This window comes from Propithecus coquereli, unplaced genomic scaffold (assembly GCF_000956105.1).
Source record: "Propithecus coquereli isolate 6110/MARCELLA unplaced genomic scaffold, Pcoq_1.0 Scaffold339, whole genome shotgun sequence".
Lineage (NCBI taxonomy): Eukaryota > Metazoa > Chordata > Mammalia > Primates > Indriidae > Propithecus > Propithecus coquereli.
Window position 1 is genome coordinate 960,466 of NW_012149052.1, and position 13,731 is coordinate 974,196.

The 13,731-nt window shown below is 38.6% G+C and overlaps 1 protein-coding gene across 4 annotated transcripts in view; it reads right to left on the reverse strand.

Moving 5' to 3' along the window:
- PRUNE2 (prune homolog 2 (Drosophila)) overlaps positions 1 to 13,731 on the reverse strand; it is an 87,718-nt gene that overhangs the window by 31,379 nt on the left and 42,608 nt on the right. For all 4 annotated transcript variants that reach the window (XM_012650663.1, XM_012650666.1, XM_012650665.1 and 1 more), the window contains 2 exons: positions 8,669 to 8,748; positions 5,578 to 5,778 (listed from right to left, as the gene is read on the reverse strand). In XM_012650663.1, coding sequence (XP_012506117.1) covers positions 5,578 to 5,778; positions 8,669 to 8,748 — 281 coding nt within the window. The remainder of the gene's footprint in view (positions 1 to 5,577; positions 5,779 to 8,668; positions 8,749 to 13,731) is intronic.

The following is a 13,731-nucleotide window of genomic DNA, read 5'->3' on the forward strand; positions in this document are numbered from 1 at the left end:
TTTAGTTGTCCAGCTAATTTCTTTCTATTTTTTAGTAGAGGCGGGGTCTCACTCTTGCTCAGGCTGCTCTCGAACTCCTGAGCTCAAACAATCCACCCTCCTCAGCCTCCCAGAGTGCTAGGATTACAGGCATGAGCCACTGTGCCTGGCCAAGGGCTCGACCTTTTTATAAGGTGTTATTCCTTATGTTTCAGAGGGTAGGAACAGGCAACTTACTAGGGCTCCTTCCCTTCATCTTCTGACTGATATAAATGAAGAAAAAAAAGGAGTTTTTTAAGAGCTGGGGGTATGTTAAGTTCTCTTAAAGATGTTCATTTCTAGAAGTCAATAATACAAACTATTAAGAAATAAAGATAGCTTTATTGATTTTTTTTGTATTAGCAAAGCCCTCCTGATCCTAAGAATTCTTCTGCTATAACTATAAATTACTATTCTCCCCTCCCTCCACCTCGAGCCTTCATTTTCCTACTATTTGCAAAAATTTTCAGGTCTCATTTAACTCTGTCCCCAGGCTCTCCAAATCTAATTCTTGGTCTCAGGCCCTCTTCACCAAAAAATGCTTGATTCTTTCTCTTTTCATCAACACGAACTTTTCTCCCTGACAGCTACTGAAGTCAATTAAAACTCTGTACCCAGGGGAGAAGGCAACTGGAACATTTCCTTTTATCTTTTTGAGATGATCTCACATACAAAGCTCTTGAATGTTCTCTGCTACACAGACCACAATGGGGATTGTTGGTGTTCATTATGGACTAATTAAAGATGATGTCAGCTGTGGCTTTCCAGCGGGGACATACACGTGTGAAAGGTAGCTAGCTTTCTGTATCACCGTCTTGCACTAATAATGTGAATACTTTTAGAAGATACAATGTTTGAATTTTTTTGTTGCTATCATTATAAGAAAGACATCGTGTATACAGTTAGAGTCTTTAAAATTCTTTTGATGACAAACAGCAGGCAGGCAGGCAGTTAATGAGTGTAAAATCTCAGCATACAAAAATATAAAGAAAAATCACCGTTTCAGACAACACCATTATGGCATAAGTCTGCTTTGGGTAAAACAAAATAAGTTGAACACTTGATTAGTTTATATTCAGAGTTAAAACATTAAATTGATTTTATATAAGCTGGTTGTCTGTAAGCTGTGAAACTAACAGAAGACTGTAAATAGGGAAGTTAAAGGAAGTGGCACCCTGATTTTCTGGAAATAATGTTGGGGTGCCTTATCAACACAGAACTCTGTCATAGGGGTTAGTTTTAGAAAAGATAGCTTAGAAGGGGTCACTGAACATCACTCGGGTGCATAAGAAAGAAAAATGTAAGAGCACATGAGTGTTTCTTATAACATTCTTATCAGAAATATACAGGCAAAAATTCTTTATCATTTTTCCACTTCCCTTATGAAATACCTTTGTTACGATCAGAATGATGGTAAAAATAACTTTGTTGTTGGTTTGGAAAACAGAAATAGGTCATCATTTTTTCTCACCATTGGATATTTTTAAGTTTCTAGGATTAGTAAAACGAAAACATTAAAGAAGAAAAAACTCAGATCTCCCTTAATATGAAAGATTGACCTCCTGTGTCCTTCACTATCCATCTATTTCTGATATCACTGACATTTTGTAAATATCAAAGGAAATCAAACCTTAATTACATTAATATCTTAAATTATATTTCCCAACTGTTTGGACACGATTATTTTAAAAAATTGCTTAGAAGTGAAGACCAAGTAAACGTCTTTTGAGGGTGAGATTCACAAATTTTCTGTAAGCAAAATTGCATTGTGGGCAAAAACCTTGGCAGAGGTGTTTGATTATCAGCCACCGAATAAAACAGGCACATGATGTGAAAGAACTTCAGGTACCTGGTAAAGCAAGAGTCCTCAAATCATGAAAATGGCCAGATAAAAGGAAGTATAACTGTGAGGGTGGGCTGTCATGCCTGATTGCAGGTATGTAAGCCTAATCTAGTAAAAGACCCTCTCTATTCATTGTTAGTGTATTCACTGGGAAGCAGCATGGATGACAGGTCCACGATGACAGCTCCGGGTTTGAATGCTGGCTCTGCCATTTACTAGCTATGTGACCTTATGCAAATTATTTAACCTCTCATCTATAAAATGGGGGGAAACACAATAGCTATTTTATAGAGTTGACAGGAGGATTAAGATAGTTGATATTTACAAAGTACCTAGACTAGATCCTGGCACATAGTAAACATTATGTGTTCATTAAAAAATAAATTACTGATCAAATGTTTTTGAAAAACTATGCCTTAAAAACTCCAATTTTGCTTAGAATGTATATGCCTGGTTTCTCATGAGAAACCCCCAAAACATGCAGTTTTCAAGCACTTATTTCATATTTCTAGACTACAATGTATTAGATCATTAAATATGAAATTTCCAATTTTGAATCAAAACTGTGCTTTATTATACCTCAAACAAGAAGCAGTACAATTAATCAAGGTATGCGCCTAAACTCTTGACACAGTTTTGCCATCATAATGGTAGCTTGTTTATGCCAGCAGCGAAGAAGCCTGGAGAGCGAGTGGTGATGATATTGTGAAAAGCATTTTCCACAGCTTGTTGAGAATTGAATATTTTTCCTTGCAAGAAGTGATCCAACGCCTGAAAGAAGTGGTAGTCAGTTGGGGCAAGGTCTGGTGAATATGGTGGATGGCAGAGAGTTTCCAAGTCCAGCTTCTGTAGTTTGAGCAGCGTTGTTTGTGTGACATGTGGTAGAGCGTTACCTTGTAAGAGGATTGGCCTCTCTCTGTTGACCAATCTTGGCTGCTTAATCACAAGCATCCTCATCATTTCATCCAGTTGGTTGCAGCAGACATCTGCTGTAATCGATTGACCAGGTTTCATGAAGCTGTAACGGATAATACCAGAGCTGGACCACCAAACAGACACCATTAGCTTTTTTTCATGAATATTTTGGACTGTGTTTCAGCACTTCATCTTTATCCATCCATTGTGCTGAATGCTTGCAATTGTCAAAAAGAATCCGTTTTTCATCACATGCAACAATATGGTGTAGAAATGGTTTGTCTTATGTCATGACAGCAAAGAAAAGCAAGCTTCAAGACGATTTCTCTTCTGACACTCATTTAATTCATGTGGAACCCATCTTTCGAGCTTCTTTACCTTGCCCACTTGTTTCAAATTGTCCAATATTGTTGAAATAGTAACGTCAAACCTTACTGCTAATTCACGCATAGGTTGAGATGGATTCGCTTCCACTACAGCTTTCAGCTCATCATTAGCACTCTTGGTCTTCTCAGGTCACCCATGTGGCTCATTTTCAAGATTGAAATCGCCAGAACGGAACTTCTCAAACCATGGTCATACTGTGCATTCATTACCACATCCTTCCCAAACACTTTGTTGATATTTCAAGCTATCTGGGCTGCATTGGTTCTACAATGGAACTCATATTCAAAAACAACACAAATTTTTGACTTATGCATGGTTTCACAAAAATTGCTCTAAAAAAAATTTGAAAGATAATCACAAGCCAAACCATGTGTTTGAAGGCTGAGGATGTACCTCCGCAGTAAACATAAAACAAGAAGTGTCAAAGTGAAATGTCCAAGATATTGACTGTCAAATTTAAGTATTTAAGGAAATTGGACATTTCATGTTTAATAACCTAAATATTTATAATCCAATCCTCTTTTCAGTCAGTTATCTATGTCTACATGTTTACAAAATATTAGCTATTTAGATGTACTTTGTGTTCTCAACGTTTCACATTTTTGTTTGTTTAAAACTGTGTCTAAACATATAACTTTCATTTGAAAATCAAAGTGGATTTTAAAATTCAACTTACTTTAAAATTCTGCCCTTTAAGACCTAAAAGTAGGATTGTGGCCATTAAACTGGTTCTTTCAACATAACTATGTCAACTAAATAAAAAGAACTATGTCAGCAAGTGGCAGCTTGAATTACCAGTTTGCTTAGCCACCATCACTTTGCTTGATGGTTTTACTATTTATAAAAATAAAAGGTTCAGATGTGGTGTGACAAAGCTCTCCCGGCAACAGAGAAGTGAGGGGGGAGGAGAGGGAGAGACCAGCAGGGTCACGCCACAGCTGTCTTCTGTGGGCTTTTGCCAATATATTAGCAGGAAAAGAGCAGGAGCTGCTGGGGGCAGCTGGCATGGGAGGAGCTGCTGATGGCTCTTTGGGATGGCAGGAAAGAGCATAAATTCCAGACCTTCTTTCACTTCCTATTTGTGTATTTCAATCTACAGGATCAAATACCCAGATGATGATAGAAATTCATGAACAAGATTAAAATGCAATATCAAGTCTCTGCTCAAACATAATAGATTATAGAACAAGTAGTTTAGCCATTCCTTTTTTTTTTTTTTTTTAATTTGAGGAAATAAAGCCGTAAGCTCCGTGAAGGCAGAGTCTGAATCTGAACTAGTCACAGTTGTAGCCCCCTGGCTCAATGACCACTGGTTAAATTAATTAGCTAGTTTGATGAATTTCTTAGTTTTCTAATTATGTTCTACGAGTGGAACTGCTGGAATTAGCATGTCTCTAGAAGTCAGGGCATCATTTAATTGTACAACTGTATTGCTTTTTAAGACTAGATGAATGTTTATAATGAACGAAAGCACTGTCAAATGTAACTTCAGAGAACGCCACCTTGGCTAGTATTGAGACAGAAACTACATGATGCCATTTTTCAAAGCAAATGTACAGTATTTGTGCCTAACAAACCAAATTCTATTGAGCAAGAGAAAGAACTAAAGTAAGACTGATGTTCACATCAGGAGTGTCTGTCTTGGATCCAGAAACCTGTAAATTTCTTCCTTTTTATCCTTCCCATACCCCACCTATCCCGGCCCTTCTTCCTCCCTACTTTATTGGAGATATAGCATCAAACACAATAAAGTCCCACGAAGTCCTTATGGAGCAGACATTCTAGTGGGAAGAGAAAGATAATAAACATGCAAATGAACAAGCAAACAGCTAAATAATACAAGTTCATTAATGATACATGGAAAATAAAATGTCTCTTGGGATCAAAAGAGACCAGATGATGGAGTAGGGAGGTGGGCAGCACCTTTGATTACAGAGATCAAGGAAGGCCTCTCTGAGGAGGTGACATCTGATTAAGGTGCTAGTCATGTAAAGATCTGAGGGAAAGAACATTCCAGACAGTGGGGTCTTGTACAAGAAACTGGTAAGCCCTGATTTCTCTTCTTCAAATTTTATCTTTCAGATTAAATTCTCTTTCTCTGCAAACCCAGCCCCAGTTTTTTTACAACACAGTGTGTAACAGCCTTCTCTCACCCCTACTTCCTAGCACAGGCCTGGCATAGAGTAGGGGTTTACAAAAACAGCAATGGTTATATATGACCTCTGTGTGTTATACTTGCTCCATCAAGCTCTAAACCGGCATTGGTGGCCACCTGTGACCTGAGATACAAACAGAAGCTTCTAGAAATCACAGAAAGGATATGCTGGCATGAAAATGGGAGGTTTGTTCCTAATGCCACTTAGATCATCATTCATGTTTCATTTAACTTTGGCCTTGCCAAATTAGTGGCTTACCATGGCCAGTGTACTCAAAAGAATCGGCTTCATCAGGGGTGTCGAGTTCATCCACATTGATATCAATTTCATCCGGACTGTCCAGGTTATCATCAGAGAGAATAGATCCTTCACTTTGGTCCAAAGAAAGATTGATATTTGGGGCTGTGAGCTTGATTCTCCGAGGATGAGTGCCATTAAGATCCAGAGAGTTAGGAGGTTCTAAACAAGAAAAAGAACAGCAACATCAAGTATTAGATCAAAGGTTGAGCAACCTCAATCTGAAAATCCCAAATCCAAAATGCTCCAAAATCTGAAAGTTTTTGAGCAATGACATGACGCTGAAAGAAAATCCTCACTGGGGCATTTCAGAGTTCAGATTTTCAAATTTGGGATACTCAATCGGTAAATATAGTATGAATATTCCAAAATCTGAAAAAATTTGAAATCCAAAATATTTCTGGTTCCAAGCATTTCAGATAAGGGATACTCAACCTGTATATATATATATATTGCCACCAAGAGTGGTTTGGGTCTCAGTGAAAACCATTTTTAAGGCCCTTTCAGCAAAATCAGACTTGCCAAAAATCCTCATATGGGATCCAGACCCCTTTCTTGACAACAGGCCTCAGTACTGCCTCCCCCGAGCCCCATCAGCCCTGGCCATGTAGAAACAGGAAGTGGCAACTATTGCTTAAATGGGTAGAAAATTAGTTCTCACAACTTCCTTGTTCAGGTTGGAGAACTTGACATTGTTAAAATACTGAATTAAATTTTTAAAGGGTACATTACATAAGAATAGCAGTTAAGCTTACATACACAGTAGTCCCTCAGCATCAGTGGGGGATTGGCTCCAGGACTTCCCATGGTGAGTGCCAAAATTCAAGTATATTCAAGTCGCTGATGTAAAATGGCATAGTATTTGCATATAACCTATGCACATTCTCCTGTACACTTGAAATCATGTCTAGATGACTTATAATACCTAATACAATGTAAATGCTATGTAAAATATTGTACCGTATTGTTTAGGGAATAATAACAAGGAAAACAGGTCTGTACATGTTCAGTACAGATACATTTTTTTTTTTAATATTTTCAACCTGCAGTTGCTTGAATCCATGGATGCAGAAACCACATATATGAAGGGCTGACTGTATTTTCTAATAGTTCATGTTGACCTTGCTCTTATGGAATGAAGGTTAACAAATTTGTCGTGTTCACAGACACTCCTAAAATACTTCTCTTCAAGTCCTGACAACTCTGTATATGATCTTCAGTGAACTTCCCTTGGCTGGCCTGGCCTGCTAGTTTTTCATTTTTATTTTTTGAATAAAATCTGAAGTATCCACCCAGGTTACGCTCTTTGAACCCACCCAAGCAGTTACTACCTCTTATGCCAATATTGCTTGACATTTGTTCCGATAACACAGCGATAATCCTCTTAAGGTAAGGCCCCCACCCTTTCATTGTAGGATGTGTCTTGCTGCTCAAGTGCCTTTCTTTCATTTAATAGCAGAGCCGGAGAAGTCATTTTTAACCAAGTTTATCCCAACTAAACAAAAGTAGAGAGATAACCTAATATAGTATAGTAAGAAATATATTTGGTGTTTAGCCCTGGTTCCAGGCACAGAGCTCCTAAAACCCTTGGAATTTCCTGAGATAGATAGTGTCAAAATGGAATTGAATTATAGGACACTTGGTTGGTGTCCACTAGAGAACGGGTGTGTGGGCGAAAACCCCTACACATCTGGTCACAGAAGTGTTCTGTGTGAGAAAACAGTTTGTTGTCTTCACTCAAGAACAGAAATGACAGGATTCCCCAGCACAAAGTATTTTGAAGGTCATCTGGTATATCCCTCAACTCTGGAATTCTAACTGCGGCCTTGTCCTAAGGTAATTAGCATTGTCTTTTGTCACTAAGGTTTTTCTTTTCTCCCATCCAAGTACTAACCAGGCCTGACCCTGCTTAGCTTCAAGATCAGACGAGATCGGACACATTCCGGAGGGTATGGCCATAGACTAGAGTTTTCTTTTCTGTGTGGAACATCACCCATACTGGGTTCCACATAATGTTTTTATGGATTACTTGAAAAAAACCTTCCTATTGACCATAAGTTTGCAAGATACTGGGTTTCTGTATTACAGGAATTCTCAGGGCAGTATGTCCAAAATAATTTTTTGTGAAGATGAAAATGTTCTACGTACCACTATTGAGCACTTGACATGAGGCTAGTGCAACTGAAGAACAGAATTCTTAAAATTTATTTTAAATTTTAATTAATTTAAACAGCCACATGTGGCTAGCCACTTACCATATAGGATAACCACAGCCTTAGTGCCTTTATTATTCAAAAGTGCACTGTGAACTTTGAAGGTTGGGATAGACACACAGTTGTTACCAAGCTTCTTTGGCCAGAGAACATTTAAAATTAATTATGTCACATGACTAGTATTTTGAAGAATGCATTTTAAATACTAAGACAGAAAACAAATGTAACTGCCTTCATTCTTCCTACCCCGTTCTAGGCTTGGCTGATAAGGCCATGATTCAGGATCCTGGTATGATCCTGGGGTTGGCATAGCCCAGGGAGTGACCCTAGAACAAAGTGAGAGTCATGCAGTTTGCAACTAAAATTTAAACATTCTTTTTTGGGTATGCCTTGGGTTGTAAACCCTTACAATGTAGGGTGGGTTTGCTGGTTTGTTTGTTTGCTGTTTGTTCTTTATAGTTAAGGTGCTGAGCATTCCTGATATCACGTTTCCAATTTTAAACATTCTCACAATTATATGTAAATTTGTGAAGTTAGACGTTAGTCAGAATTTGGTATCATGATATATAGTAGCCAATTATCATAGGAACTGAAAACACTGGCAGACAAGGCTGGGTCCAGGAGATAAAACGTAGCCCACACTAGTGAGCATCAGTATTCAAGCCAACTCTGAAATTAACCAAATGGAGCCTAACACCTTCCTCTCACACATTTTTTTTCTCTTCACTTTTATCGCTGCAATCACAAGTGGGACGCATAGGAAATGATTCTGTCACTGCATAATGAACGTGCTTAGATATAGCATATCGCTGAAGGAAATGAAAAAATGCTCCTCTCACCAGGCCTCATGTCTGCATCACCGGGACTCAGCATTCCCTCCTCAAAGGGGATGTCCATTCCTACATCCTCTGACAGTAGTCTGGAAAAAAAGCAGAGCAAAGAGTGTAAAAAATTGTGTGGGACTTCATTTTCTTTGAAAAGGAAACCCACAGATTCCAGGATAACCATTTCAACTCACTTGAAATAAACTACGTATGTGTACCGAATCCACTGTAAGTGGCCCCAAATTAGAACAAAAACTTTCTGCAGTGCCACGAAGGAGAACCATGCACACCAATCCCATGTGTTTACGTCAAGTCACTTCTCCTGCAGGCTCACACGAGTGAACACATGCCAAGTAGAAAATGCAGAAATAGGAAATACAAACCAACCAATGAAATATACTTCAGGGGACATTTAATATATTTTTTTCAATAAGAAGGCAATGTGTGTGCTTTGGAGCAAAGACAGTCCTGAGTTTGTATATATTTCTTTCCCTACGTAAATTTGAGCATATTACTTACATTGCCATGGGCAGAGGACAACATACTCCGCTGGTCTCACTTTTTTATTTGTTAATTAGGGACATACCGCCTACCTCATCAAGTTGTTGAAAGATTAAACTACCAAAGTAAAATGCCTATAATTCCTGAGCAGGCATGGGCTAACGCTATTTTTCTTCCTTTTGCTTTGAATATTTAAAGATTCATTGTGAATATATGTTGGTGAAGATGCTTCTAGTCATGACTTACCAAATCTTGTCTCTAATCAGTGCCAAACCCAGGACCATTTATATTTGCCCAATTGGTAAAACGCATATAGGAAAATAGGAAAATGCCAAGGAAAATTGTGAAAAAATTATATGCTATTCTAGGAAGCTGACCAACTGTTCACAATGAATTCTCTTGACTTATGTCCATCCCCTGGCCCTTGTTCAGCAAATCCCCATTTACCATGGTAAGATATTTTTCTTCTTGGTGGCTTCAGGGTAATTTCATTCATCTAGGGTGAATCTCATGATGTGGGAACTAATGTAAATTGAAACATGATAAACCTTTATGTTAAAGTTCTAAATTTAGTTCCTCTCTCCCTCTCTTATTAAGACTTTCTCCACGTCAGTCTGGGTCTACCAAACATTTGGAATTTGATCAACTTCTCCAGGATCCAAGTCAAATCCCCTCCTGTCAATAAAGCACTATAATGAGAAAAAATTCCATGAACAAACACGTATTGAGTGTCTAGTAGTGCTGAGGCTAGAGAGGAACAAAACAGACCAGCTTCATTCTCATGGTGGGGATGGGATGATGGAGTTGAAACAATGACCACCACCTCCAGCGGCTCTCCTGGAGGGGAGTACCTGTGTCCTTACCAGCCAACCCCACAGACCCCTTCTAAAGCTTAGCGTCCGGGAGTTTCTTTTTCATATCCATTCTGTGGCTTCAACCCTGTGTGTTCTCTAAAACTATACCTGCACCCTGGCGTCTAAACAGCAGGAGGTTGGCATGTAAGTAAGGCAGTAATGTATCATTGGGAACAAGATAACCTGTGCCAAACAGGGACACGCTATGCTAGGTGGGAGCAAACCAAGTTGTTCAGCAACAGAGGTGAGAGAAAAGAGCAAAGAGAAGATCTGTGCTAGGCCCCAGTTTTGAAAGTTCTGGGACCTAGAGGGATGGATATCTGGGTTTTCCATGCTGCTGCAGTTTTTCAGATTTCCTTACAATGAGCCCTTGCCATCTGAAGTCATCTTGTGTGTTCTCCTTGACATCAAACCTAAGTATCCATCAAGTACCAAAATGCTGCTATTAAGAGCAGCTGAACTCAAATTTTCATTCTGTCACTTACTGTGTTAGATTGAATTTTTGAGCCAGAAACACCCTAAGTGCATGTGTACATTGTATCTCTAGTTCTCTGCCTCAGAGTCAACCTTGACAAAAACAATAAAGATCAGATTTCTACCAGCCTAACAGAACACATGGGGTGCGGGCTTTAGCCTCAAAATAAATATGAATGGTATAGATATGAATGGTATGAATAGAAAGATAGTAACAGCTTAAATTTGATAGGCTTTTAAAAATGTTTGTGAGTTATGGGCAATATCATGGAGTAACAGAAGGAGTCCTGTATATGAGGTTATAGTTCTGAGTGACAGTTCCATGGCTAGTACTGACAAGCTGATCAACTCTGAGATTAGTTGACCATTTTTGTGATTTTAAATGGAGATAATAAATACCCAACATCAGAGTGATGAATAAATACAATACAAATGAAAGCACTCCGTAAATCATAAAGCATTGTCTGAGCATAAGGCATTATTCATACATACCCCCCACTTAAAACATAATACCAGGAGCAGTGGTTTAATTGAAATATGTGTCATGGTGGGACAAAACATAATTAAGGTTACTATAATTTGGATATTAGCCCAGATAAAGGATAATTTCATTACTGCACAAATGTCCACAGAGGCTAGAAATGCTCTTCAACTCATTGGTGTTAGAGAATAGAGCCTTTGCCTCTCAATCCCTTTCAACACAAAGCAGAGACCCTGTGAAGAAGGTTCTGGAAAGCCACTGTTGGCACGCACTGGAGGATGGGAAACGCTGAAGGCTGTGATCTGAGGGTGATCGGAGGAAAGAGACTCTCACAAACCCATGTGTATTACAGAAGGCTGTGGGGACATGTTAGGAAACCCCTGGGACAGAGGGAAAGCAGAGCCAGAATAGCCTAGAAGCAAATCTGGGAGAAATATGAGTCACGCTCTTTGTAAATACATCAACCACATTCATGTATCAGGCCCATAAATATTTGTAGAAATGAAGTGGCCAAATGGAGTAGCCAGAGATTAAGCAGGATGCCAGTTTTATGATCCGCAATGGAAACCTCTCAGGACCTGTTAGGTAACAAGTCAATCCAGCATAAAGGCAGGTATTTTACCTTATCCATCTACAGCAATTGCTTAATTTGGGGTTTTCTGTATACCGCATGGAACTAACGCAGAGGAGAGGGCTGACTCTACTGTGGCTGAACTGGCTACCTGTCTCCATCTAGAGGATGTATCAGGACTGTTTTATGGTTTCTTTGCTGGATGGCATCATAACATTATTGATATTCATCAAATATTTCTGGCTCCCGGCTTTTTGGGTGCTGCCCCCTGTGAAGTTAGGGTGACCACGTGACTTACTTTGGGTAACCAAGAAAGAGTGGAAGTGGCACATGTCACTTATTCTCAGATTTAAGAGCAAGTGCATGGGGGACCACCTCCTCTTCCTGCCTTGGAGGCTATGGGGGGCTCTGCCATCCTGCATTCCACATGCCTCTGATGAGCAGAGACTCCAACTAAAGCTTGCTGGATATGTGAACAAGAAACGATCTCTTGTTGCGTTTTGTCCTGAAATATTGTGGTTATTTGTTGCCGTATCATAATCTAGCCTGTTCTCACTGTGCAGCTGAACCTTACTGTTTGTTTTGAAGGGGATCACACTATGCTCAAAATTTTATTTTCTAATTTAGGGAACCCATTTTCCACATTCTCAGCCCAGACTCATGTTGACAGTACACATCTTCTTATTTGGGTTGCTAAACCATAAAAGAACATTTTAATAAACGGGGACAAAAGCTCAGAAGGACATTGAATGTTTTCATGTATTCTGTAAACTTGCGTATTAACATATCACCTTTATCATAATTGTCATAACCATCTATCACTTGTCAATTTACTTAATATTTTTCTCTAAATTGTCTTATTTTGTTAAAGTTGTTTTGAAAGGAAGGTTTGTATCACTAGTGTACAGGCTGACAATCTAAAATGCTTGGACCAGAAGTGTTTCAAATTTCTGATTTTTTGGGATTTTGGAATATTTGCATTGTATACTTACTGGTTGAGTATCCCTAATCTGCAAATCCAAAATCTGAAATGCTCCAATGAGCATTTCCTTTGAGTATCATGTTAGATCTCAAAAACTTGGATTTTGGAGCATTTCAGATTTTGGATTAGAGATACTCAGCCTTTATATGAAAATTTAAATCACACCCCTAAAATAAATGGTCACATAAATTAAATATAATAAAAATAAAATAATGCTATTAAATTCAAGTTAGATTCCCTGAGGTCTCACTCTGAGGCTTTCTCTTTGCTACAAAGGAGATTAGGAAGTATTAGCTATGTCTGGCAAGGTATAATACCATGTATCATTACAAATACAAGAAATGCTGTATGAAATAGAATACCCAAAAAGGAATTAAAACATTTCCAAGCTTGAAAGAAGCCAAGGGAAATCCCCAGGCACCAGAAATGAAGAGTTATTATAGAAAGCTGATAAAAAAAGGTAGCACACAGGGTTTTTGGACTGGACACAGGCCTTAGGGTCCCACAGCAGAAGAGATCCCCCGGTGCTGGAAGAAAGGCCTAGAACTGAACTTCTAAATAGGGTTCTGGGCTTTAAGGAACTGCCTCCTTACTGAAGAGGGGATGAAAAAAAAAACACCTTTATCCTTTGGCCTTGGAAAGCACAGTCTGCGTGGAACTTGGGTGGAAAATTAAAAGCAACCTGTAAGAATTGGAGACATCAGTCATATGCCAAGCATGTGTCAATTTATACCACCTGAATGATATAGGAAATCCAAATCAAGAAATTAAAATTAAAATTCATATAGGATCATTGAAGATCTATAACCCTGGGTTTCCAAAAGAATCAAATGTGAAACCACTTGGTAGTGATTACTTTTACAACCTAAGGTTCACTGGAAATCCACTTTGGAGCAAGAAAAAACTCTGAAAGATGAGTTCATATCAAAAAAACTTTACAAACTAACTAGGGAAAAAACACTATGAGGGATTGCCAGAAGATGCAGTAAACAGAAAAATTAACAATAAAAGTACTAAAACAAAAAAAGAACAATATAAAAGAGACCATATAATTAAAGAAAAAAATTTAAAACAATGGGTATATATGGTCATACAAAGTGGTATAATGGCCATTGGAAACTAAGAAGTGGGGAGCATAGGAGGGGGTGAAGGATCAAAAATTACCTATTGGGTACAATGTACACTGTTCTGGTGGTAGGTACACTGAAAGCCCTG